Raw genomic sequence first — 25,134 nt, 5'->3', positions numbered from 1 at the left:
CTACACTTCCTAGCACGCAAAGAAATATCGAACAATTTTAGATCTTGGAAATTAAAAACCATAAATGTAACTGCTAAATTTTTCTATGACCATTGATGTTTCGGATGATACGAGTAAAATACGTCAAGCAGTAAATAATAATAACCAATCAGTATATAATATATGATAGAGATATATGTTAACTCATTAATGTTATGCCTTGATGGGAATTTAAAAAAAAAAGTAGTAACACTGCGACCACTTAAAAAGTCTGTAATTCCGACGTGATTTATGGAACAAATAAAACAAAAGCAACATTTTAAATTTGTGCTTTCTTTTTTATCAAACATAATATTATGATTTTAGCAAGTAGTTAATATACAAATATTGTTATACTTTAATGTTACAGCATTGTAAGAAAAATATGACGAGAGATGTTAGGTTTTTTATTAACCTCGCGTTGACGATGGAAAAGGGAAAATTTGCAAAGATCTACCATGATAATGATAGTTCAGGATATTGCTTGGAAATATAAGTATGTAAGTAATAAAGTTTTTGTTGTCTTTGAAAGTGTATCCTGATACTTAATACATCCTTTTCCTGGACTTAGTCATGGGAGGTGACCGAGAGATTCATAATACTTGGTTACGCTCTCATGGGTTCATTAATAGTAAAATTCCTTTTTCATTTTATCTAAGTTTTCATCTCACTCTTAGGCTAATTACGTACAATTTAATAATACCTTACGGTTTGTGAAATTGGTCAAAATAGGTCGACGGATTGGTTTAAACAATCTTAACTATTAGCATACAGTGCAAGAATAATCGATAGATAATTTTATTATCAGATTAATAAAAAGTGTGTTTTTTATCAATTATTTGTGTTGATTTCCGCTCGCAAAAAATAATGACTTGATTAGTTTTGTAAACGATAAAAAAATTGTATTACATTTGATCATACTATAACGTATCTTCTACGGCTCTACGCCTTTCATTATATAAGTAGGTAATGCGTCAAATAGCTGTATAAATCTTTTTGTGACTAATATTACATCTTGATGGCGTAAAGATTTACTTTCCGCCACCAATGACATTGTCGTTAACACGTGTAGGTACACAGTGCAAATCAAAGTAACAGAAAGAGCTATTTATATAAGTAGGCATATAATACCGTTAATAATAATATTTTTGAGTAAGAGAGCGAGTTGTATGATAAAAATTTCAGATAATATACAAAACCAACATATAAAAAGAACTAGATGTTCTCAGAAACTCAGAAAGATATTTTCCAAACAAAAAACGGTAATGCTTCTTTTATCGTACACGTACTCTGAGTGTACCCTCTTATTTATTCAAAGTGTAACAAATTCTTATATCAAAGACTTTATGCCTCACAAAAGCAAGTTACTCGTAAATTATGAAATAGCGTAACATGTCGACCCTACTTCCTTTCTGAATAATTTCATATTCCGTAGCTTGAATAACTTATAGATACGTTTCTGAACGATTCTCTTTAAATTTAATTTTTGTCGTGAGGGAACTCCAAGCGCATTATTTATGTATATGAGTATCCAATTTCGTAGGTTTTTTGAAAAGCAATAAAAATATCTCTTGTTATTTATTGTTATTACTCTTTTTACAGAAATTTAATGTTTTAAATTAATATAGCTTTTTAAATACAGGAATGCTTAAAGTTATGGCTTAAAAAATTTAATGGATCAACAATACCAGGGATAGGCGAAAAACATAATGTGATTTCCAACTACGAAGCGCAAAGACAGATTTACATAACTCTAGTAGTCGTCGTCCAGAACTGAAGAAAACAAAATTAAAAGGGTAAAAAGTGTCCCAATGGTTTGTAGAGCCTTCTATTTTTATAGAAGCCAGCGTTGCTGTTATTTAGACATAGTATCACCCGTATTACCTCGTATTTTATACCGAGAACAGAAAAGATAAGACAGACGTATTCATTATTATTTATTTATTATTTCGCTATTTACAAAATTTCAAAACTTGTGAAAATACAGTGTGGGTCTGCATCTAAAGAGAAGGAGTTAGCTTATATATTTGTCTATAATATTCCAAACATTTCACTTAATTAGTCTTAAAAAAACTTAATAGAGTCTTACAAAGTATTTTTGCATTTAATTTGCCTTCATTATATACATACTATATTTTCGCTATAAGATAATTATACGTATACTGGATACATCACAAGCGTAGGCACGAAGGATATCCTCATATTCAGAGAGACACGTTACTAACTAAGATTGTCACAGCAATTTAAAACTATGATGTAATATGCAAAACTGAATAATAATGAACAATCGCATTATAAACCTGTACCACTTATAAAATCTCGTTCATAGGTAACATATAAATTGAATAAGTGTAGGTGTTTGTCGTAAGTGAGAATTTAGTGCTTGTGTTATATGTTGCGAACCCCTAACACAATACCTATTTATTTTTACGTAGGTTTCTTTTTGTCTAATTTTATATACCTCTATAAAGTTGGGCCTATCTTTAGTCTCCAGCGTTCACTCAATTTCTGAGATTAATGTAGCTTCATTATTACCAGACATTCGCAGGACAGAGGGAATCTCATCCCTCTTTCATCTCGTAGTTTTACGATGCCCTTTAGTCTATACGATTTGTTACTTTTATGTGATATTTGGGAAACTTTCGGCCATACACTACGCTAGATATAGATATACTCTATCACCAGTAATCAACATGACTCTGCATGTTTCCAAATATTGTATTATAGCGCTATAAGAGACTCAAAAACAACCATAAACCTATATCTATTCTTTTGTAACAAAAAAGGAACCAAAGACTATTATGGATTTATTGCTATAAAATTATAGAGAAGGAACTTTGTTTATCTCATAATACAATGTTTTCTCTTTATATACAATTATACATGTAATATATAAGTTGAGTAGGTATCTTTAATAAGGGTAGAATAATTTACTCGTGTATTATTTCATGTAAATTGATTGCTGTGAATATTAACTTTTTTTTTATTTAACTAACAATGTTTCAGGTCTGGCAGGCTGAAGGATCATCTTTAGGATCAAGTTGCAGATCGAATTCCGAGTGTAGTGTTACGAACGCACACTGCACGAGAGGCATATGTGCATGTCAGCCGTACTACGCGCAGGTTGACTCCTCTACATGTTTGGAATGTAAGTTATTTACCTCTTTTTATTGCCTCTTACTGTGCATAATTATAAGCTTTATCGTACAATATTCACTAAAAAAATTAAATATGTAATTAATGTAATAAACAAAATAAAAGATATCCAGGAATTTCAAAATCGTAAAGTATGAATAAAAACAGTTTTCTTTACAACATCGCATTTATACAAACGAATTTCAAAGAACAAAAACTTCGAAAAACTGAATTTTGTTAGAGACCTTGGTACCCAGCGTAGAAATTATATGCCAAGAGTTTCCTTAGATTCCATGAGTGCTAAAAAAGGTAATTCAAGTTCAAAGGTTTCGTTCGGTTTTTTTTTTCTCGAAAATGATAAATTTTATCAAAAATATGGCCCAGAAAAAAATTGTAAATCATAAAATTATCTACAAAACTCGTTTTATATTTTTTATTTCTTTTTATTTTTTGTTAGGAAACAACTACCATACTACCACCATCTTTGTACCTGATAAAGATTATGATCTACAATTTTTTTGGCCATATTTTTGATAAAACTTGGAGAAAAATTCATAAAACCGAAAATTTTCACTTTTGACTTTGAATAGCTTTTAGCACACATGGGGATTTTCGATGGGGACTTTTGATACCTCAATTCTACTGGTATGCCCAAGATTTATGGTATAACCAGTTCTGTCAGAGTTTTTGTAATTTGAAATGTCTATTTTGTCCGCAATAAGTAGTGATATTATGTATATACATAATGTATATAGTAATATATTTTTACCCTCTTTTAGTATTTTTTTTATAGACAGAACTACTTGTTTATTATATACTCAGTGTAACCTGCGCCTAAGTCATCTAGAGATTAAGTTTAATCATGACAAACAACGATTAGGATAGGTAACTAATAATATTTTATTACTTACCTATCACAATCGCTGTATATGCTAAACACATAATAGATTATGTATTACTAAATGTGATTGCTGTTAGATAATTGAAGTGCGGTGAGTTGATTCAAACGTGAAACGACCAATAAACTTCGGCTCTTTTCAACGCAGGAAATTAACTTGGAAGATGATCATGATGGCAATTTATAAATAATAAAATTTCCTACTACTTTGACTCAAATGGAATTTCAAAAGACGTACTAGTTTAAGAAAAACAGAAGTTTCGAATATTTGTGTCTGTACAAAACGTGATTAAAATTTAAAATTAATTATTAAAAAGACAGACCAGAGTAAGAAATTAATTAAAATACGTTATTAAATTTAAAAAAAGTACGTGCGTACATATTACACATGTAAGAAGTGAAACTTCTTTGGCAAACTAATTTTTAAGTCTCGTTTAAATTTATACAAACCTATTAAAGCTTTAAATTTCCGTTCCAGCGCCATCGACAAAAACGTTGCTGTTTCATCCGTAAAAATTTTACCCTCATGCGCTTAAAGAAGTATCACTTCAATAATAAGTTGTGTATTCGTTCTCCTGAGCTGTTTTATATGAAAACCTATACACCAAATATAAAATACAACCAATCAGTATTTTTAATAGTTGGTAAATAAAAACAAAAATACAATGTCTTAGAAATATGGTTTCTATAATCTGATTTATGTTCCATTCTTGTTTACGTTCCATTGTCTTATTAAGTCTCCTTGTTTTGTCTATTTTTAGCTTTAACAACCGAGTTTTTGTCAAGCCTTAGTAATATTTTCTCTTATTAGGCGCGTTATAATTTTTTATTCGAATACCAGTTATATACCGTTTATGTACAATATAATCCAGTTTTAAAGTCGTTGTTTTGAAACAGAGTACATGGTTTTTCTAATTTGATTATAATAAAAAAGCATTTTATAGACAAAATTATACCTTTACGAATAATAGGACATTGGTGTAAATTATAATACAAACTAATAAATAATTGCCACTTATTTAAATTATATCTTCAACATTTCACTTGTCAAGCCTTCGCGTGAAAGAGTTGTTTTCTAGCAATCCGTTGATATTTTAATTGTAATAATTACTTAGAAAGTGTAAGTGACGTTAAATGAGTGTTTTCATTTTCTTTTAGGTACATCAATGTACCTGAACGCCATACGCTCTATAAGTGTCTCCATCAACACTACTCAAAAACTAAATTAAAACTTTATAATATTGTTATCTAACCAACATATTTCTAGATTTCAGTGATTACTTTAATCACATATATGTATACACATTAAAATTTTTCATTATAATTAACTTACTGGCGCGGCCTATTTTCGTGACGCCATATTTTTTTTTTTTTTTTTTGTAAATAATCACATTTGTTTATTATTTTTGTATATACACCTTGTCTTGACAAAAACGAGCACAAAAAATAGAATTATCTAATGCGGTGCGGTCGCTCGGTAAGCAAGTAGGTATATTCATTTTGGCGAATTATTTACATTTATTAATTTAATATTACTAGCTGACCCCGCAAACATTACTTTGCCATATATGTTATTAACCCCCTCAATCTCCCCCCCACCTTTATAAGTTAGGAGCATGAAAAATAGATGTTGGCCGATTCTTAGACCTACCCGATATGCACACAAAATTTCACAAAAATCGGTCCAGCCGTTTCGGAGGAGTATTATAACTAACATTGTGACACGAGAATTTTATATATAAGATATCTGTTTACTTATATCCTATTGTATATATGTAATATACACACAATAAATTGTTTTTTTTTTCTTCATAATTATAATATAATAATTTATAACAGTCTATATACTAACATTATGTACTTTCATTTATCGAAGTAGTGAGTTAACTGAGGTAAAGCATAGCAGGAAATATCCAGCCTCAATCTGTAGCAGCCCGACTGGGGAAGCACTTCGACCTTCTGGAAGATCTCAGCTTAATAATATTGCTGGAAGCATTGTTGTATTCCTGTAGTAAATTGACCAGCGACCCTGCGGGCGATTAGAGGTAGGATCGGCAACGCGCTTGAGATGCTTCTGGTGTTGCAAGCATCTATAAACTATACGCAATCGCTTACCATCAGATTAGTCTACGGCTGTTTGCCGACCTAATTTTAAAATAAAAAAATTAAACAACTTTTGAATTGACAGAATGACAGGTTGTTTATTCTATTAGGGCACAAAAAGTGTTTTATAAGGTGGTTATATTCGTTAAATCAATTACATTAATAATTAATCATTATTATATAGAGGATTTCGACAGTCGTATTAATTAAAAAAACCTACTAAAATTTTATGATATATTTTATTTGGTAATTTTTGTAATGTACTGTTGTCAGAATAATAAAAAAACTTTTATTTCTTGACTTATTGATAACGTAAATATAACGATGAAATGTGTTTTTAATCTATATAATTAAATTATATGTGGCATGTGATTGATTTTGTCCTATTTTGATTTGATTGTCCACTAATTACATAGTATAAAATAAGGTCTCTTCCCGATGTCTGTATGCTTAGATCTTTAAGACTACGCAACGGAGTTTGATGCGGTTTTCTTCAGGTAATAGAGGGATTCTAGAGTAAGGTTTATATGTATAATACATGCATAATATAGTAGAGGGACACTGATAGTTTTTTCAACCGTGCGAAGCCGGGGCGGGTCGCTAGTATTTAATAAGCACGGAAATAACTTTAACGTCATTTAAGATTATTTTTTTATGTACTCGTATAATTTAATAAAATTGAACAAAAGCAACATAGAAGTAAAAACCAACACACTATACCTACTTCATATTTTGTCATAGACAGTTACATAAAAGACAATTAAAAATAATTTGGATAACTCTGAAACTTGTTTATTGATCGTATCAAACAATCTTCAACATCGACATACTAATCATAATCAAATTATTACAACATCATTTTTTATTAAAATATTATTTTTTATCCGCCAACCCGTATTGGAGCAGCGTGATGGATTAAGCTCTGATCCTTCTCCTACATTGGGAAAGAGGCATATATGCCCAGCAGTTGGCTACTACAGGCTGAAGCGATTATTTTTTTTATTTATTCATTATAACGATTCAACAAGAAATGTATACTTAAGTTTTTTAATGATCTGTGTAGTAATTATGTCTGTTATTTAATATTTAATTTTATCAATAATTAAAATAAGTTACCCACACGTATCGCTTCAGCCTATAATATCCCACTAGTGGGCATAGGCCTCTTTCCTCATGTCCTATCCCACTAGTGGGCATAGGCCTCTTTCTTCATGAAGGATCAGAGCTTAATCCACCACACTGCTCCAATGCGGGTTGGCAGATATATTCCCTACTATGAGTAACGATCGCTAACAGGTGTACATGATAAGAACCGGGACCGACGGCTTAACGTGCTCTCCGAGGCACGGTGGGGAGACTCACAAGGACTGCTCAAACACTCAAACCACGGCAAACACCTGTATGGCCAATACAAATGTTTGTCGTGTGCGGGGTTCGAACCAGCAACCGCCAGCGCAACAGGTACAATCCATGGCTGTAATCGTTGCGCCAACGCGGCGTCCCATACGTATACGTATACGTATTTTAAGTTAATTTTTTTTTTGACGTCTCAGCAACTGACTGACGCAACAGTGGTCGCAGGTTCGATCCCCAGATTTAATAAATATTTCTGTTTGTGCATTTATGCTTGTGTGTTGTGTGTGATTTCGATTTCCCGTCACAAGATTCATATCTTGCTAGGGATCGTTAAGTATAAGATGTTTATTATTTTTAAATCATTTAGTGCAAGTTTAATACAATAATGCGATACAAAAAAAATTGCCTTGTCTCTCTTTTAAATTTTATTCAACCTAAGGGAATACGCAAAAAATAATTTTATACGCTCGTCTCTCTGCATTTAGTAACGCGAAAGTACTTCCAATATGCAGTCAAAGACTTATTACCCAATGACACCATATCCAATAAATCTACATTAAAAGTCGGGGTCTTAAAATCAGTTACGCTTACGATTCACTCGCCTTTATAGACACGCTTATTACATTACTAACCAATTCCAAGATACAGTTCTCTCATTTTTAAACTGTTCAATATATGTTTTGTTATGAACATTACAGCCAATTGCTTAAAATAACCATTTAACTAAATGGCTAAACCCACAATAGTAGTCAATCAAACATCTAAATATCAATTATGCACAACGTTTAACTGTACCACATGATGCACCGCTAACTTGTTCGAATTTAATTTTGAATCAAATTTCATGTGAATCTATGCGTAAGCATATTTTGAAATAAATGTTTGTCTAGTATTTAGGTATATAAAATAAATAGCGGATAACTGTTTTATTAAATAAAGTTTGATAAAGAAAAAGAGATGTTTAGTTTATGTTTGTTGACGGTTATTACATTAGGTATTAGAATACTTGAACGACGACGTTATAACAAAAGAAGTATGCTGCGGTTGTGACCAGTTCGCACTAGAATATTGCAGGTCTAGAGTAATACAAATAAAAATAAAACAAGAAGGCATCAATAAAACGCGTTTATAAAACGACACTAAACAGAATTTGACAAATAAACAATACAACTAATAAAAATATAATTAAATTATGAGTTATAAAACACATATTTTTTTCAACCAACAAATATATAATAGAAATAAATCACTGTACTCATTTCCAAATTTTATTGTCACATTTTATTAACTTAACAAAGACATTGAATATAAAAACAACAGTAAATCACCTAAAACGGTAAAACTCTAAAAGAATACGATAGAGTGGGTTAAATTGTTGATACACCTTACATTAATGCAGATTGTGAACTGGTTTATTTATAGTAAAAACGGAATGTTTTCAACTTTTATGAGGGTAATAGCATTGAATCAATAATACCGATATTACTTTTATAGGGACGTAATATACGAGATTTAAACGTCTCGATTGAACTTATTAAGGTTTATCGATTCAGTGAAAACACTAAACTTAACTTTTAATTATTGGCCAAAAAGACAATTATAATCAAGAGCCGATCCAGCTTTGGCGACAGGGGTCACATAGTCGTGGTCAAGTCACAAGAAGTTGTAATTTAATTTTGATAATAATAGATACAGGTAAAAAGTGGGTATTTTATTAATATATATGTGTATATTAATATATATGTGTGTGATATGAATCTATGTATGTATGTATGTATGTATGTATGTATATGTATGTTTATGTATGTACTCTTATATGTAGTTTCATGCCTGTAATTATATCTATTCAAGTGTATGTATAGTTATATAATTATATGTGTTTACATATATTATTTTAAAGTACACCTCTATGCCGCTTTATTCTTATTCATGTCCTTTTTCTAAAGGTTGTCTGGAAGAGATCGCTCTTTAGCGATAAGACCGCCTTTTGTACATTCCTTTTTTGTTATTATTATTATTTCTCGCTTGTTTCTTTTTCTTTTATGTTATTTGTATTGTTTTTGGTTGTACAATAAAGTATATTTGTATTGTATTTGTATTGTATGTAAGTACTTAAAAAATATCTATATTGTGACAAAAAATATATAAAAATATTCTTTAACAATTTTAATTAGTGGTCCACCTAGGTCCTGGACCCAGCCCAGGAGGAGATCATGACCCCCATGACCCCCTCTCCCCCTGGATCCACACTTGATTGGAATAAACATTGCTCTGAAGTAGTTACCATATAAATATGTTATATAAATCTTTAAGTAATTACATTAAGAAGTTGTCATGTCGTAATAAATTTAAAAAAAAAAGAAAATAACTATATTCTAAGGCACTTTATTGACCCATATGCGTATCCCCAAGTTGTTAGGGTGTGTAAAGGAAAACTTTTCACTGCTTTTTAACCGACTTCAAGGAGGAGGTTACTCAATTCGACCGTATATTTATTTTTATTTTATGTGTGTTCGGGGATAACTCCGTCGTTTATGAACCGATTTTGATAATTCTTTTTTTGTTGGAAAGGAGACATCCGACACCAGGTGTGATATCATGATAAGGAAACCAGGATCTGATGATGGGATCCCAGAGAAATCGAGAGAAACTCGACTTTATCGATTAACTTTTTACAGGGTGTACCGATTTTGATGATTTCGAAAGCCGATGTTTATCATGTTATCTTTTGGAGTAATCTTTGATAATGCGTATTTACTTGACTATTTTTTCGTCTACCTACGTTGTATTACTTGTCGATATAATTGAAGTCGGTTTTTCTTCGTTTACCTGCAAACACAATTATTAACTAAATCTTGTTGTCTTGTTTAAGTTTCAAGCTGATGGAAGAAAAAACACGTAGTATTACACGACTGACTGACTGTAAGAGTATGACTGTGAAAAAATACTTTTGTTCGCGCAAAGTTCTCGTAAGTTTCCTGTGTGATTTTCTTTACACAAAGGACATACTTGAGAAAATGATACCTTAACAGGGTCCTCTAAATGATTATTATCTTTACTGTATTATATATTTCATAATTCTATAACTGATACTAAATAATAATCTCGCTTCAAACTCATATATGTAATAATCTATGTAAAAATATAACAACTCGAAGTGTAATTTTACTTTACACGTCAGCTTGATACAACGTTATGCTGATTTCTACGGTACAAAAAATTGTTTTAAGTCTATGAATCGCGATCAGTAAGACGCTCTAATAAATTAGGTCAAAGACTAAATGTTTTGACTGGAAATCGTAACGTCACGCAAATAAATTTTTTACGGCTATCCAACTATGAACAATACCTACTATTAATGCAAATTCATCGTTGCTAGTTTTGTTTGGAAATTTGTGTCATTATTTTATCTAAGATTTTAAACAAATGAAAGTCTCCTAAGGGCCTGTTTCACCACTAGTGGATAGCGCTATTTGACGGATGACTGTCCTACCCGACGGTAAAATGTTTTTGATTCATTATTCTTTTTTACCATCAAATACATCATTTATTACAATATTTATTCTCATAAATATAGTAGAATCTATTTATTTAGATATTATATTTCTATTCTAATCTTAAAGCTGCAGTTTATTAAATGAGGAGGAAAGCAGGTGCTACTGGTCTGTTCTATCTCCCGCTGTCAAAGACCATTTGTATTATTTTGTATCGTATATATAATTACTAGCTGACCAGGCGAACTTAGTTCCGCCTTATTTTTTTTTCTTAAATATAATAATTACATATATCAAAATAAAATATAACCTATCTTTCAAGTTGGATCAAAACTGCACACGGTGTGCAAATTTGATTAAAATCAGTTAATTAGTTTAGGAGTCCATCGGGGGCAAACAACGTGACGCGTAATTTATGTATATTAAGATATCGAAACAGGCTCTGAGTTGGCTAGAATATTTTGACGTCAAAATTGTTATGCGGTCAGGTATTTTTTAATAAAAAACTAAATAATTAATGTTTTCTTATACTAATCATATTATACCAAAAAATCATACTTATAGTAAGTACCTACTCACGAAAATAAAAAAGTATATGTAGTATCTACAATGAAGAATGATATTGAAGAATCTTTAAACTTTAACAAAATCTATTACTAAAAAAAAAAACAAAGTAAATACTTTTCCAGTAAACGAGAACGTAAAACGTACTTATAAATGTATTTATTTCACTTCTTTGTAAAATGCGGAATGTTCACTAGACTTACGCCGAGTTGCACGAAACAAAATTAAAATTTAAGTAGAGATTAAACTAATTTAATCACAAGAATTTCATACAAGTCAGTAAGTAAAGGTATTTAATTAACATAATTAAAAAGGAAGGATAAAATTATTTAAACACATACGTAAATGACTTTATCGGAAAATTATCAATTCAAAAATTCCGCCAACATTTGAAATTATTTATGCGACAGTTGCATAATCCGGCAATCGTTTGAAAGTGTCAGCTATGTGCCCACAGAAGCGGAAAGTCATACCAACACTATAATTAAAATAAATTAATGTTATTAGAAAATACCTTCAAATTACTTACTATAAATTACACCGTGTTGACACATGCAAACATGATTGATAAATGCATTAATGCTTCTTTAAAAAAAAAAACTATTTGTTCATTTTTTACAATAATCGCTCGACCATACTTTTAAAATTACAGAATACTATGCGACATTGCCGCCTTATAAAAGTAATGATTACATAATTTAGAAATATTAAAAAATAATTCAAATAACAAACAGCAAGAAATATGAATATAAAAAAGACTGAAGCATGTAGCGTGTATACTTGCATGTTTATCTTTAACTACTGAAATAAGTTATTTTGTGCTCATAAACGAAATAGAATTAAAATCAAATATTTTGCGTTTAAGAAATTATTATTATTGATTAATTTAAAAAAATATATATAAAAATAAATAAAGACAAATATTGTAATCTTACTTGAGTGTGTGGTGTTTATTTAAATTATACAAATATTTATTTTGACTTTAGTATCGAACACAAATCGCTCGAATTTAGCAAAATTATTTCAAAAACTAACATTGTGATTAAAGTGAGACTATCGTTATATCCTTATGACAACACGTTGCAATGAATAAATATGCTTACGAAAAACTGTTGTGCTACATTTAAACGAATTCTAAGTTTGTTGCTTAACGGGATCGCATACGTGTGTGTAATAATAAAATATCAATTCAAATACATATAAATAATGTCAAAAAAACACATACAAACCCATCGCATACGAATTGATCCAGTATAAACCAATCGTGAACTTGAACCATGTAATAGGGTCGCGTTTGTGCAGTGTCATGACCTCGTCACTCAATTTTCTTGTCCACCTTCATTCATACGCTTCGAAGAATCTGTCGGTAGACGCCCAGTGCTTTAAAATCTAGTCTAGTATCTTCAACTAGTATATTCAACTATTTAAAACTGTATTCTAGTTCTTCTATGTAATAAACTAAATTATATAATTAAATTAAATAATAAATTATATTTAATGTTAATTTGACCATTCTAACTATGTATTTCGTATATTCGTATATACTTTTTAAACGTTTTATAGACACATGTGTACGTACATAAAGTCGTTTATCTCGGTGTTTGTGCAGTTCTTGTAGGTCTCTCTACCGTGCTTCGGAGAGCACGTTAAGCAGTTGATCCTGGTTGTTATGTACACCTGATAGCGATCCTTACTCATAGCAGCGAATATATGCAAATGGCAAAATGGCATTACAAATAAATTATAATACAAACACATCACTCTCAATGGTCTAGCTTCTAGCGTGTAAATTGCTCCGAACACATTTTTTTTCTATCACGTGATAGTCATCTTAACTGCACATGACATGGATGTCAACATTAATTTAATTTTTTGCTACGTTCGCTATAATATTACAAGTAATGTTTTATAAGTCCTTAAACATTTTTATACAAGTATAACGTTGTCAGTCAATTGTAAAAAAAAAAAACTCTTTTTAGTTTCATTTTAAATTCGTTTCTAATAAATAGATTTTAGAAAAGTAATATATAAAATAGTATATAGATAAACCAGTTTGATGAGGAAAAAGAAAAATAGATCATAAACTTTTGTATGATGGATACCGTTATACGTCAGATAACTTTATCACCAATCGGTATCGGAAACATGTCCGTGATATTGTATTTGTCTACAAGTTCTTTAACAAAATAAGTGAGCTCAGCCTCTAATAATAAAATTGCTTTACAGCAACTCTGTTGGGTTCCGAGTGCACGGTGTCAGAACAGTGCACCCTAAAAGTTGCCTACAGCGCCTGTTTAGATGGAGTTTGTCGATGTTCAGATGGCCATTTACAGTTTAGGAAGCATACCTGTCTTTCTCGTAAGTATTTTTTATTTTTAATATATAAGTTTTAATTTTGTTTAAATATAACGCCTAAACTCTTTAGTATATTAAATTAAGATTATACAGTAAACAGTTATTAGTAACATCTTCTTGCGGTAAGACTCAAGTCGGCAATAAATACGATAATATTAAGTAAAACAAAACTGACATCAATATAGCTCATATGTTTATTGTAGCAACTTTATGAGCCTCATGTCTTACGGTGTAATACTGTATAAAATACTAGGGTAATGCTGGCATTGACACAAATTTTATTAAAGAAGTGGTTTAAGCTAGTAAGCTCTTCGAAGTAATTCTTTCGGTAAACTTAAAGTAAATACTTCAAAATTTACAGTTAGCATGTAATAAATTTCCAAAAACATGTACTGTTTCTATAAAATATAAATTTCTTAAGGAGAAATAGTAAGTAATTTTGTATAAATACAATGAGCAACGATTAGCTATGACGATAATAAGACGTAGTTTCCGGTTTCGCAGGACAGCAACGTATTTTAAAATTAATTTACTTAATTACTTCTGACATGAAAAGTCTTTACTAACCTCCTTAAATCAAGTTTTATATTTCTGTGCTTCCGGTGATAAGTGATATAAGTCGAGCTAACCCCTTTTGTGATCACGTACTATAGTTATGGAAATATTTTTTAGTAGAAAGTGATATGACTGTGTTAAAAATTCATGAATATTAATATTTGTCAGGTTGTTCAGTAATTAATCAGTATTTAGTATTCAATACAATTTTCGTGCTTTGTGATTTAAATGCATTTGTATTTAATATCACATTTATTTTTCAGTACATTCTTCGTGAATACCGATATACCTATCTAGAGCTATATCACTTTAAATCTAAAACTTTTAAGCTCAAAATATTCAGGAAAATAGCTTTATTTTAATAAGAAAATAAGTTTGTTTTTATTTTGTTCGGTTTTATCATCTTGGTTTTTTTTGTGTTTTCATTATTTTCCTATTTATATATTTTTATTATATTTCTTATTTTCACGTTTGTTAATTTATTTTAAGCTAATGGATGGCCGTAAATTAGCCTTTATGATTATATTTTATTCTTGTTTTATTCATAACTTTTTCTGTACTGTGTGCCATCCCTAATAAACAAACAAATAAATAAATAAAATAAGTATATTATGAGTAGATATACGTGTAAGTAAGATTTATACTTTTAAAACCCTAAAAGGTCTTTATTGAAAGGCTAATAGACTCTACTTTGTTTAGAGTAAATTTGTTCAATAATTAAATTAATAGTCATTGGGGTAGTCTTATACAAATTTTCCTTAATGCACTATAAAGTAAGTCAACAGCAACTTGTTTAGTTGTACTTTCGATTTCATTACCGCTATTTGATAGTGAACTTACGCCAAATCAGTCACGTCACGGGAAATAACTTGTCGCTTTTGACGCAGACACGCCACCGTGTAATTCTATTATAACTCGGGCAGATGAAAGTTGAGATATTGTTATCTAATCAATAAAACGAATTGACTATAACTGCAGATGGTGTAGTAAGTATAACGATTGTAATTAAGTTTCCGAAAACTACATATTACGCACAAACCAATTTTAATAAGTGCCTGTTACTTACATAGTAATCATTTCCATATCCTATATATTCTGTGAGAAAGCACCGTGATTGTTCTGTCAAACCAATTTTTATAATAGCATCTTTTATTATTTGTCGTAATTCTTATGAGGTGTGAGAATTATGTTACGCCTAAAGTAGAACTAGAACATTGATAATTATCGGCTACAATACATAGTTATTATTGAATATACCACAGGTAGTAATTTTTTAAAACTCTATACCCAATGGGTGCCGGCAGAATTATGTCACTAAGACTCCGCTGTCTAACAGTATGTCTGTCATAAAGCTATCCCTGAAAATTCTTCATATACAAAATGTATTATTTCGAAGTTCATCATCATCATCACTCGTCATCACTTTAGCCTATTGCAGTCCACTGCTGGACATAGACCTCCACAAGTTCGCACCAAAAATGGCGTGAACTCATGTGTCTTGCCCATAATAACTACGCTGGGCAGGCGGGTTGGTGACCGTAGTGCTGGCTTTGTCGCACCGAAGACGCTGCTGCTCGTCTTCGGATTGTGTATTTGAAACCATTATCCGCCATCGGTCGGCTTTACAAGTTCCAAGGTGGTAGTAGAACTGTGTTATCCCTTAGTCGTATCTTACGACACCCACGGGAAGAGAGGGGGTGGCTATATTCTTTATTTCCGTAGCCACACAGCTTATTTCGAAGTTACTTAAAAATATATACAATGGTCACCATTTCATAGAGTTAGAAACTGTCCATGTGGAAAGTAGCACTTGGACTTGACCATTTTCTTTTCTTTTTAAATTAACATAGTACTATTTAATCATTTTAGTTGAGCTGGTAAATGTAAAACCTAGTAACGACCTATTTCAATAATAAGCTATTGATCTCTTGTTGTTGTTTACTAGAGTAGGTAATTATATTTATATCTTGACATAAATTTGATACGAATTTTCTCAAAATTGTATTAAATTTAGCAAAATCCAAAATAGACGAATTACTAAAACTGATCGTGACTCATAAATTGAATCTATCACTAAAGTTTTTTATTTCAATCAAAAATTAAATTTTAGTCAAAAATTAACTTTCAATTTATTAATTTCAATCCGTTACGTCAAGTAAACTCAACGATTCAGTTTCCAATGACTTAATACACTCCTTATTCAGTTGAAAATGTTTAATGATAGTTTTAACGTAAATTATAGGTTAGGTTAGGTTATATTTATTTATGAAAGTGGTTATTAGAGCGTACAATGAGGAATCGTTTATTCACTGTCAAGTAAATTGCTAACTACGCTTAATAGTACCCTCTCACTAGTAATGACTTTACGGTTGACAAGTTTACTACGGTTTGTCAGTTATGATCCATGATTTATTGTTTGCTGATATAACTGATATTTTTTTTAGCTGCACCACCAGGACACGTCTGTTACAGTAACGAACATTGCCGTTTGTGGGATAAAGAAAGTCATTGTGAATTTGTCATTCCAAATCTTTTCGGAAGATGTTCTTGTAATGCATTTTTCAAGCAAACAGGAGATAAATGTATTGCTCAAAAACAATATTCTTATGCAACAGAAGCAGTGATACTTGAACAAGATATGGTAACTGCCTCTTTAAAAGGAACACCATCTACCCAACAATTATATGATAAAATCTCTGAAGTTCAAAAGAATCCTAATCCAGTTGACGTAATTGGAAAAAATAAGTTGATGGTCATTAAAGAGGATGTTAAACCAAGTAACTTACCTATGTTTACGAGTAAAAATGATGTACTTAGTACACAAGAGGACAGTCCTCTGATGCAAACTGTCCTAAAATTACCAACTGTAGAACCTAGTAAACTGCCTGTAACTAATAGAAAAAACGGTGATCCGAACGAATTAATAAGAATTGATGAAATGACGGCTAATTTGCATGCCAACGATCAACCAATTTATAGAGTTGTAACTCAGCCATCAGCTGAAAAAAAATCAAACAAAAAGGGAACTTCGAAGGAACAAAACAGTAATAAGTCAAATAAAATTGGTCATCAGAAAAAGTCGTCTTTAAAAGGTTTGCTAGTATAATATATCATACAGTATATAACATAGATTATATTGTTGAATTTATGCCATCTATACTCTATATTGTTTTATAGATAAAAATCGTGTTCGCACCGAAACAGTACCATTTGACGTTGGCCCAGCATCTCTTGGAATGCCCTGTTATATTGATAGTCAGTGTCAATTGGTAGATCCTAACACACGATGCGTTAATAAGCGATGCGATTGCACATACCGCACAAATTCTACTTCAGCTTGTTCGGCTCGTAATAGAGGATGTTTACCAGGAACATTCCAAGTAAGTCCATTTCAACTATCTTTATATACAAATAAAACTTAAAAAATTGTTAATTTTCTTTCATTGCATTTCAGTGTCGTACAACTGGCTCTTGCATAAGTTGGTACTTTGTTTGTGACGGTCGTAAGGACTGTCCAGATGGTTCGGACGAAAAATGTCAAGGTACTGGTAGAGGTAAATATCTATGCACGGGTTTCTTTCCTTGCACGTCTATTTCTTATCCAAAATCTAATGAAATAACATTATTCAAACCTATAAGTCCTCTATCAATATCCAACTATTTCTATTCCCACATAACTAAAATCGAAAGGTGGCTAATAAAAGTAACTAACAATATTTTACTTTACCGTTTTTGCTGGAAATTAATGTTAGGCGCTAATTAGACCAGCAAATTCAGTGCTAAATTAAGGTTATGGTTTTAAAGCAGTCACAAAAAAATATTAATTTTGTCTTATTAAAAAAAAAACATCTTGACGATAGAAGCATACCACGTTGTTTATAATTAAAGGAAACCTGGAAGAGCCGAGACCAACTTTATATAGTAATTTAATTAAAGGATGTTCATTATATTTTATGGATTTCAAAATTTTCTTCCAGACGGCACTGGAGAGCGATGTCCAATGCACGCTTTTCGGTGTGGAGGTCCTGGTTCGCCGTGCGTTTCGCGAGCATCCAGATGTGATGGTACTGTGCAATGTCCAGGTGGAGAAGACGAAAGAAACTGTCGTGCTACAAAGAGAAGAGGGTAAGTAATTCTATACAACTTAAAATAATACTCGTTTGAGATTCTTGGAATAATCGGTTGGTAAATTAAGATTATGAATGATTTCATAATAGACGAAATAATACGAGTACAAACTAAACTTGCGTGCCTGCTTTGTTTTAAGCAATTGAAAGCAAAAAACCAAATATTTTGCATAAGTACATATAATATTTAAAAATACGTTTAATTTTATCAAGCTTCTGATAATACATCGTTATATATCTCCTCGCTCCCCTTCTTCTTCTTTAGCGATCTTATATATCAAGCAGCACATTTATTTACAAAAAAAAATTTTCTCCGGGGATACTTTACGCTTCAGTCTGTAATATCCCACTGCTAGGCATAAGCCTCTTTCCCCATGAAGGAGAAGGAAATAAATACAATAAGGATATAATATATATTAAAATATATGTGAATTATATCACCTAGACCAGTTTGCTAATGATCAGTCTCAATGGAATATGGAAGCAAACTATTATCATGATAGTCTATTTTTTCAAGGCTAACTAGAAAATGTCGTGAAAAGTATTAGATTGTAGGAATGTACACAACAGGTTGATAGTAAAAAGTTGTGTAACAGTACGTTCTTGTTTTTCCAGTTGTCCGCGACACACATTCCGCTGCGGGTCGGGCGAGTGCTTACCGGAATACGAGTTCTGCAATGCTATAATATCCTGCAAGGACGCTTCAGATGAACCCCCACATCTATGCAACGAACAATCACGGTAAATACAACTACATAATATAACCATATACACAAGTTATTTATTGAACTTTGGTCATTTTGAGTGAAGGTTGTGAGTTGTGACTATTTAAAGTGAACCTCCAACGGGAAATGTAAAAAGTAGAGCTTCGTAACTGACCTAACCGTTTTTCATAATTTATGTAGCTAATAAAACGTGAGATAATATGAAGTTTTACTAACGTGTTTGTCACAAAGTCTACGTATTGGATTTGTTTGATGAAAATTTTGTTTTAGCAGCAAGTACTACATTGTTTGTCAAACAAAAACTGTGACTAATGAACTCCATATTTAGATGACATACTGCAACAGTAACAAGAAAAAAAATATATTCGTTAAATTTGTTATATTCGGTTTAACCACACATACTATTATTAAATTAAAGTGGACATTGGCGTGAAAGATTGGTTAATTAGGTTTTATCATTTACAGGGCCCATTACATTACATATTCGACGTTAAATACTCCGATTATACCTGTCAGGAAAACATAATCAAAGAAAATGACGTTAATAAAATTGTTCAAATAATCACGAGTATATATTTATAACACTTGGATTATTTTCAGTTGGCGAGCAGCAGATTTCTGTCCTCTAAGATGCGGCAATGGTCGCTGCCGAAGTACAGCAGTTGCGTGTTCGGGACGAGACGGGTGCGGAGACAACAGTGATGAGATAGCTTGTACCGTTTGCAGTAAGTATACATTATTATGCATTAGCCACGATAAAGTCATAATACCTCTAGAAAAATCACGACTATATATCAAATACAAAATAAATCACTACTCATTTTATACGCCCTGTCCAATACCCTAAGGTTGCCTGGAAGAAATCGCTCTTAGCGATAAAACCGCCTTTGTACATCTTTCTTCGTGTTTACTTTTTTGTAACGTTTCTTTATAGTGTACAATAGAGAGTATTTATTAATAAATCTTTACAATTAAAAAAAAATACACGATAATATAATATAATATAATAATAGCTTAACATTAAGCTATGTTACCTACTAATAAAAGACAAAGTACTCACGCTCATACACACTACATAGACAATTGCACTATTTATAATGGAAAGTCGAGACGGTTAGAATAGAGATGATGGACCTAATAAAGTGATAATTATCTCATACAACGACTAGGGAGCCATTCAGTCAGTAGGTAACTAATGCTCAAACACACACTTAGGGCCTATTTAGATCACGCTGTCTATATATTGAAGGATGACGATATCTAACAGGTAAAAGTTTTTAATGTGTTATTCATTTTCACCATCAAATTTCACTGTATTTATGAGATATTTCTATTGCAAAAATGAATCTAATAGTTATAGTTTATTGATAGAAGTTAAAAAAGTTCTAGTAGCCTAATCTACCTCCTGTTTTTAAAGTCTAATCGTAACTTATTTATGGGAATAACTTTGTCCAAAACAGGTGAAATAGGCCCTTAGTAAATGTATTATGACAAAGACACGTGAAATATGCTTACTGTTCATAAAAATAGCGACCAAACGCAAAGCAACACGTTATAGAGATAATGTGACAAGACGTTAGTTAATAGTTTATAACAGAAAATATTTTAATAACATAATATCTGCTCGGAATAGATATTTTAAGAATAATGATCTAGAAAAATACCTCTACGTTTATTTATTATGGTCGTTTGTTCAAGGCAAGTAATTTGTAAGCAATAATAATAAAAATAATGAGATGGAGTAACAAGAAAGTATTAATTCACAGCGTGAATTATATCAAGCTGATTGCTCTATTCTTTAAAATTGACATTTATTTATTACACACAGTTTTATTGATACTAAATATACAATGAAATTGGAATTTACGATTATTTAAATCTACTAGAGGTCGCTCAGCGGTCGAAATTCAACCATAATTAATTTGAATTATAAAAGTCACAAGAGTAATGCGTGTGTGTGTCAAATACATGGTATGTGTAATGTTTTTTTTTTTTTTTTGATTTGATGTATTTTTTATACATAATTGTAAAAAAATATTAGAATTCTGTAGTCCTTCTCGGAGTTGTTCAGGATTATATTTACCTAGGTCACTAGGTTACTATCCAACTAGGCCGCAACCACTTCGAGAAGTAGGCCGATAGGAGGATTTGGTTGGGCTGGGCGGCGTTTGGCAGGCCTCGTCAAGTCTTCACTTCGAAGATTGAACAATGCTTGAAGACAAAAATCTTCGAGCAATGCGTCCTGCCTGTGTTAACATACGGAGCCTAGGCGTGGACACTGACGAAGGGACTGGTCCACAAGTTTAAAGTCGCTCAACGTGCAATGGAACGGGCTATGATTATGGTTTCTCTCAAAGATAGGATTAGAAATGAGACTATCCGCGAGAGAACGAAAGTAACCGACATAGCCCACAGAATTAGCAAGTTGAAGTGGCAGTGGGTTGGTCATCTGTGTCGCAGAACCGATGGCCGTTGGAGTAGACGGGTCCTGAAGTGGAGACCGCGTCTTGGCAAACGCAGTGTGGGACGACCTTCGGCCCGTTGGACCGACGATCTACGTAAGATTGCCGGTACAGGCTGGATGAGGATTGCGAAAAACCGGGATGTCTGGCACGACTTGGGAAGGGGAACTGGGAGGCCTTTGTCCAGCAGTGGACTATAATAGGCTGAACTGGTTGACTGACTCTTTCTCTGTATAAACTATAAGTGTGCAAAATAATGTACTCCTCCGTCCGCGCAATTTTCGTAAAAAGGGTTACAAAGTTTTTGCTTCACGCATTAATACATATAAATATAATATATAGATAACGCTTATAGTGAAATTTACTCGTAAATCTATAAAATAATGAACGTATAGACTCTTGGAATTGTACACGTGTCATCACAAAACTGAATAGATTTTGATGCGGTCTTCTTAGTTTTATTTCTTAGACACTTTAAGGACTTACAAGTAAAGTAAAAAAGCTTTTTAGATGCATTTATTTTTGTACAAACTTTTACGAAACAACTAAATACGCATTCAGTGACGCTTGTTAAAATAACATTATTACAACCAACCTCCTATGACAATGAACCTCCCGTGACCATTATTGCTGCAAAGTATCCGAAAGGTCGGGCATTTAAAAAACTTAATAAACCGCGATAAAATTCGAAAAAGCTATAACATTGTAAAGAGTGAAATTCGCGTAAATATTAGAAAACAATATTATTAACATAGAAATTTTTGTAAATAAAGTATATTATTGCTTCCAATAATGTTGATGTTATTTTCTCTGCACAATTAAAAAATATCCTTCTGATATAAAAATCATCATAGTCGAAGTCGTTCATATCGTCTTATCATAACTTAACTTTAAGCAAGAAAGCTATTATTAATAACTAGCGACCAACCCCAGCTTTGCACGGGTGCAATGCTGACACTTAATATGCTACAGATTATATTACTTTACATTTACATTATTTATAGTGTGAAGCTAGCTTATAGCATGGTTATTAACATAATAACAACAACATTCCAATATGCGTCCTTAGATTACACGTTGTTACAGAATGCGTTGAAGAAATAAAGGTTCACTGCTCGTTCCCCGTAGGTGGATAGCGTGATAATATGTATGTAGCCTATATGTTGAGCCGACTTCTTAATAATATTCGTGCCAAATTCGAAATAAATCCATGCAGTACTTTTTGAGTTTAACCCGGACGTACATACAGACAAACAGACAAAAATTCTAAAAACTAATTTTTGGCTTCGGTATCGATTGTAGACCACACCTCAAGTATTCATATAAAAAAATATTCAATACACAGTTCTGACTTTCCTACCATTTTATTATATGTATCTAGATTAAAGACGATAAACAACAAAACCTAAACATATCAAACCTTGCTAGTCTAATGCCAATAAAATAATGTAACTGTAGTTTATTAAAACCAAATCATTGTAAAACATAAACTGTACCATGTTAACATTAACAAGGATGATAGTAACTTTTATACGGACTAAATGTATGAATCTATTAAATAAAAATTTATATTTAGTTTTTATGTTCATGAAGAAAGCTTTAAACTTTTAACTATATAGAGATTAATTACAAAACATAAAATAAAATAACAAATTAAAATGAAATGAAAGTTCTTTATGTCAAACGGGTTTGGGGTCATTCAAGTATTACGTAAACACTGATGGGGGGGGGGGGTTTGTTTGGTTATTTTTGACATTAGATGACATTAGGGGGTGGATTTATTATTTCTGAACAAATTAAAAATATATATACACCAATGATTACGTAAGCATAGGGGAGGAGGGGTGGTGTTTTGCTGACTTTTGCTGACAAGGGAAAGTTAATACTTGAGAGAAAGTTAATATTTGAATGACCTCTTTGTAGAATTCCGTAAAAAATCTTATCTTATTCTTAAAGGACCTCTATGAATTGCTCAACTGAACCAATTAGTTAAAAATGTTAGTGATTTTGTCTGGTATTCACGTGTATCTAATGTTTTCATTCGTAGAATAAATACCGCTCATAAACTATTACAAACCTTCATCTAATACCTCATGTTGGAAATTAACCATATTATTATGCTTAGAGGCACGGTAGTGACAATGTGAAGTGACAACATTGAATACAAATTTTAAAAGGTCTGCATAAATATGCGTGTAGATAACACCTAGTTAAATATGCCCTAAATACTTTTGAAGTCCAAAATATCTGATTCTTCACGATATTTGCCGTTATTTAAGTAGTCGTGCTACGTACATTACATTTTAAATGAAAAGTCGTGTGTACTTGTAAAATATTGGTTAGATGACCTTTTAAAATGTCCTATACAATTTTTTTAGTAAACTCATTATTACGTACCTATACTAGCTTTTCGCTCGCTGGTGCTTTCATCATTAAATTTTTAAAATCACCCTAGTAGTTTTTGAGTTTATCCATTCCAAACTAATAAAAATGTAATCTTTTCTCTTCATTGATAGATAGATAGAATGTACTTTATTGCACACCACTCAGAAAAGACTTACATAAAACACTTATTTGCACATAGATATAGTAATGTACAAAGGCGGTCTTATCGATTAGTAGCGATGTCTTCCAGACAACTTAATAGTAAATATTTAGTATAAAATATAGACGTAATATAATTTGATATATTATAATGTAATATGATCATATTAAATTATTTCTATGCCAGACAATATCTATATTATCACAAACATATGATGAATCTTAAAAAAAAAATAACAGAATAATATTTTTTTTTTTAAGATTCATCATATGTTATTTGCACATAGATATATTAATGTACAAAGGTGGTCTGTATCGATTAGTAGCGATGTCTTCCAGACAAATTAATAGTAAATATTTAGTATAAAATATAGACGTAATATAATTTGATATTTTATAATGTATATGATCATATTAAATTATTTCTATAACAGACCATATCTATATTATCACAAACATATGATGAATCTTAAAAAAAAATAATAGAACAATAAAAGTAAGATTACTACTATTTAAAAAACTACTATTATTTAAATAAAATTAATATAAAAAAATATACTAACGATATTAAACTTATATATTTCCAGAATGTGCAGCTCCTCCGCAACCTTGAAGAGACGAAGACTACGATCCAATTATTTAATCTCCGGCAGATCTCAACAGTTGGATTTTTTTTAAATCAAATAACGACTAAAAATATTTTAAGATATACTACCACTCATAATTGAGATTAAATACTAATGTCGTATTTATAGCATGATATTTTTTATAACATATTAAAATATTTAAAAACAGGAA

At 31.3% G+C, this 25,134-nt stretch overlaps 1 protein-coding gene across 1 annotated transcript; it reads left to right on the top strand.

Moving 5' to 3' along the window:
- The first annotated feature begins 3,015 nt into the window (after positions 1 to 3,015).
- On the top strand, positions 3,016 to 25,134 carry LOC123653852. Its single transcript, XM_045589831.1, has 9 exons — positions 3,016 to 3,166; positions 13,795 to 13,926; positions 16,923 to 17,570; positions 17,656 to 17,858; positions 17,933 to 18,032; positions 18,456 to 18,603; positions 19,221 to 19,346; positions 19,931 to 20,055; positions 24,924 to 25,134. Exons 1-9 carry the CDS (start codon positions 3,016 to 3,018, stop codon positions 24,947 to 24,949), a joined length of 1,659 nt encoding a protein of 552 aa, XP_045445787.1. The 3' UTR covers positions 24,950 to 25,134.

This window comes from Melitaea cinxia, chromosome 5, assembly GCF_905220565.1.
Source record: "Melitaea cinxia chromosome 5, ilMelCinx1.1, whole genome shotgun sequence".
Taxonomy (NCBI): Eukaryota; Metazoa; Arthropoda; class Insecta; order Lepidoptera; family Nymphalidae; genus Melitaea; species Melitaea cinxia.
The sequence above is the reverse complement of the archived record's forward strand: the minus strand, read 5'-3'. Positions and strand labels throughout refer to the sequence as shown.

Excerpts from the sequence above, each read along its gene's own strand:
- LOC123653852 (XM_045589831.1), top strand. The coding sequence starts at position 3,016 with ATGTTTCAGGTCTGGCAGGCTGAAGGATCATCTTTAGGATCAAGTTGC. Across the intron at positions 13,927-16,922 it reads GAAGCATACCTGTCTTTCTC|CTGCACCACCAGGACACGTC; the intron begins GTAAGTATTTTT and ends TATTTTTTTTAG. Across the intron at positions 18,604-19,220 it reads CGTGCTACAAAGAGAAGAGG|TTGTCCGCGACACACATTCC; the intron begins GTAAGTAATTCT and ends TTGTTTTTCCAG.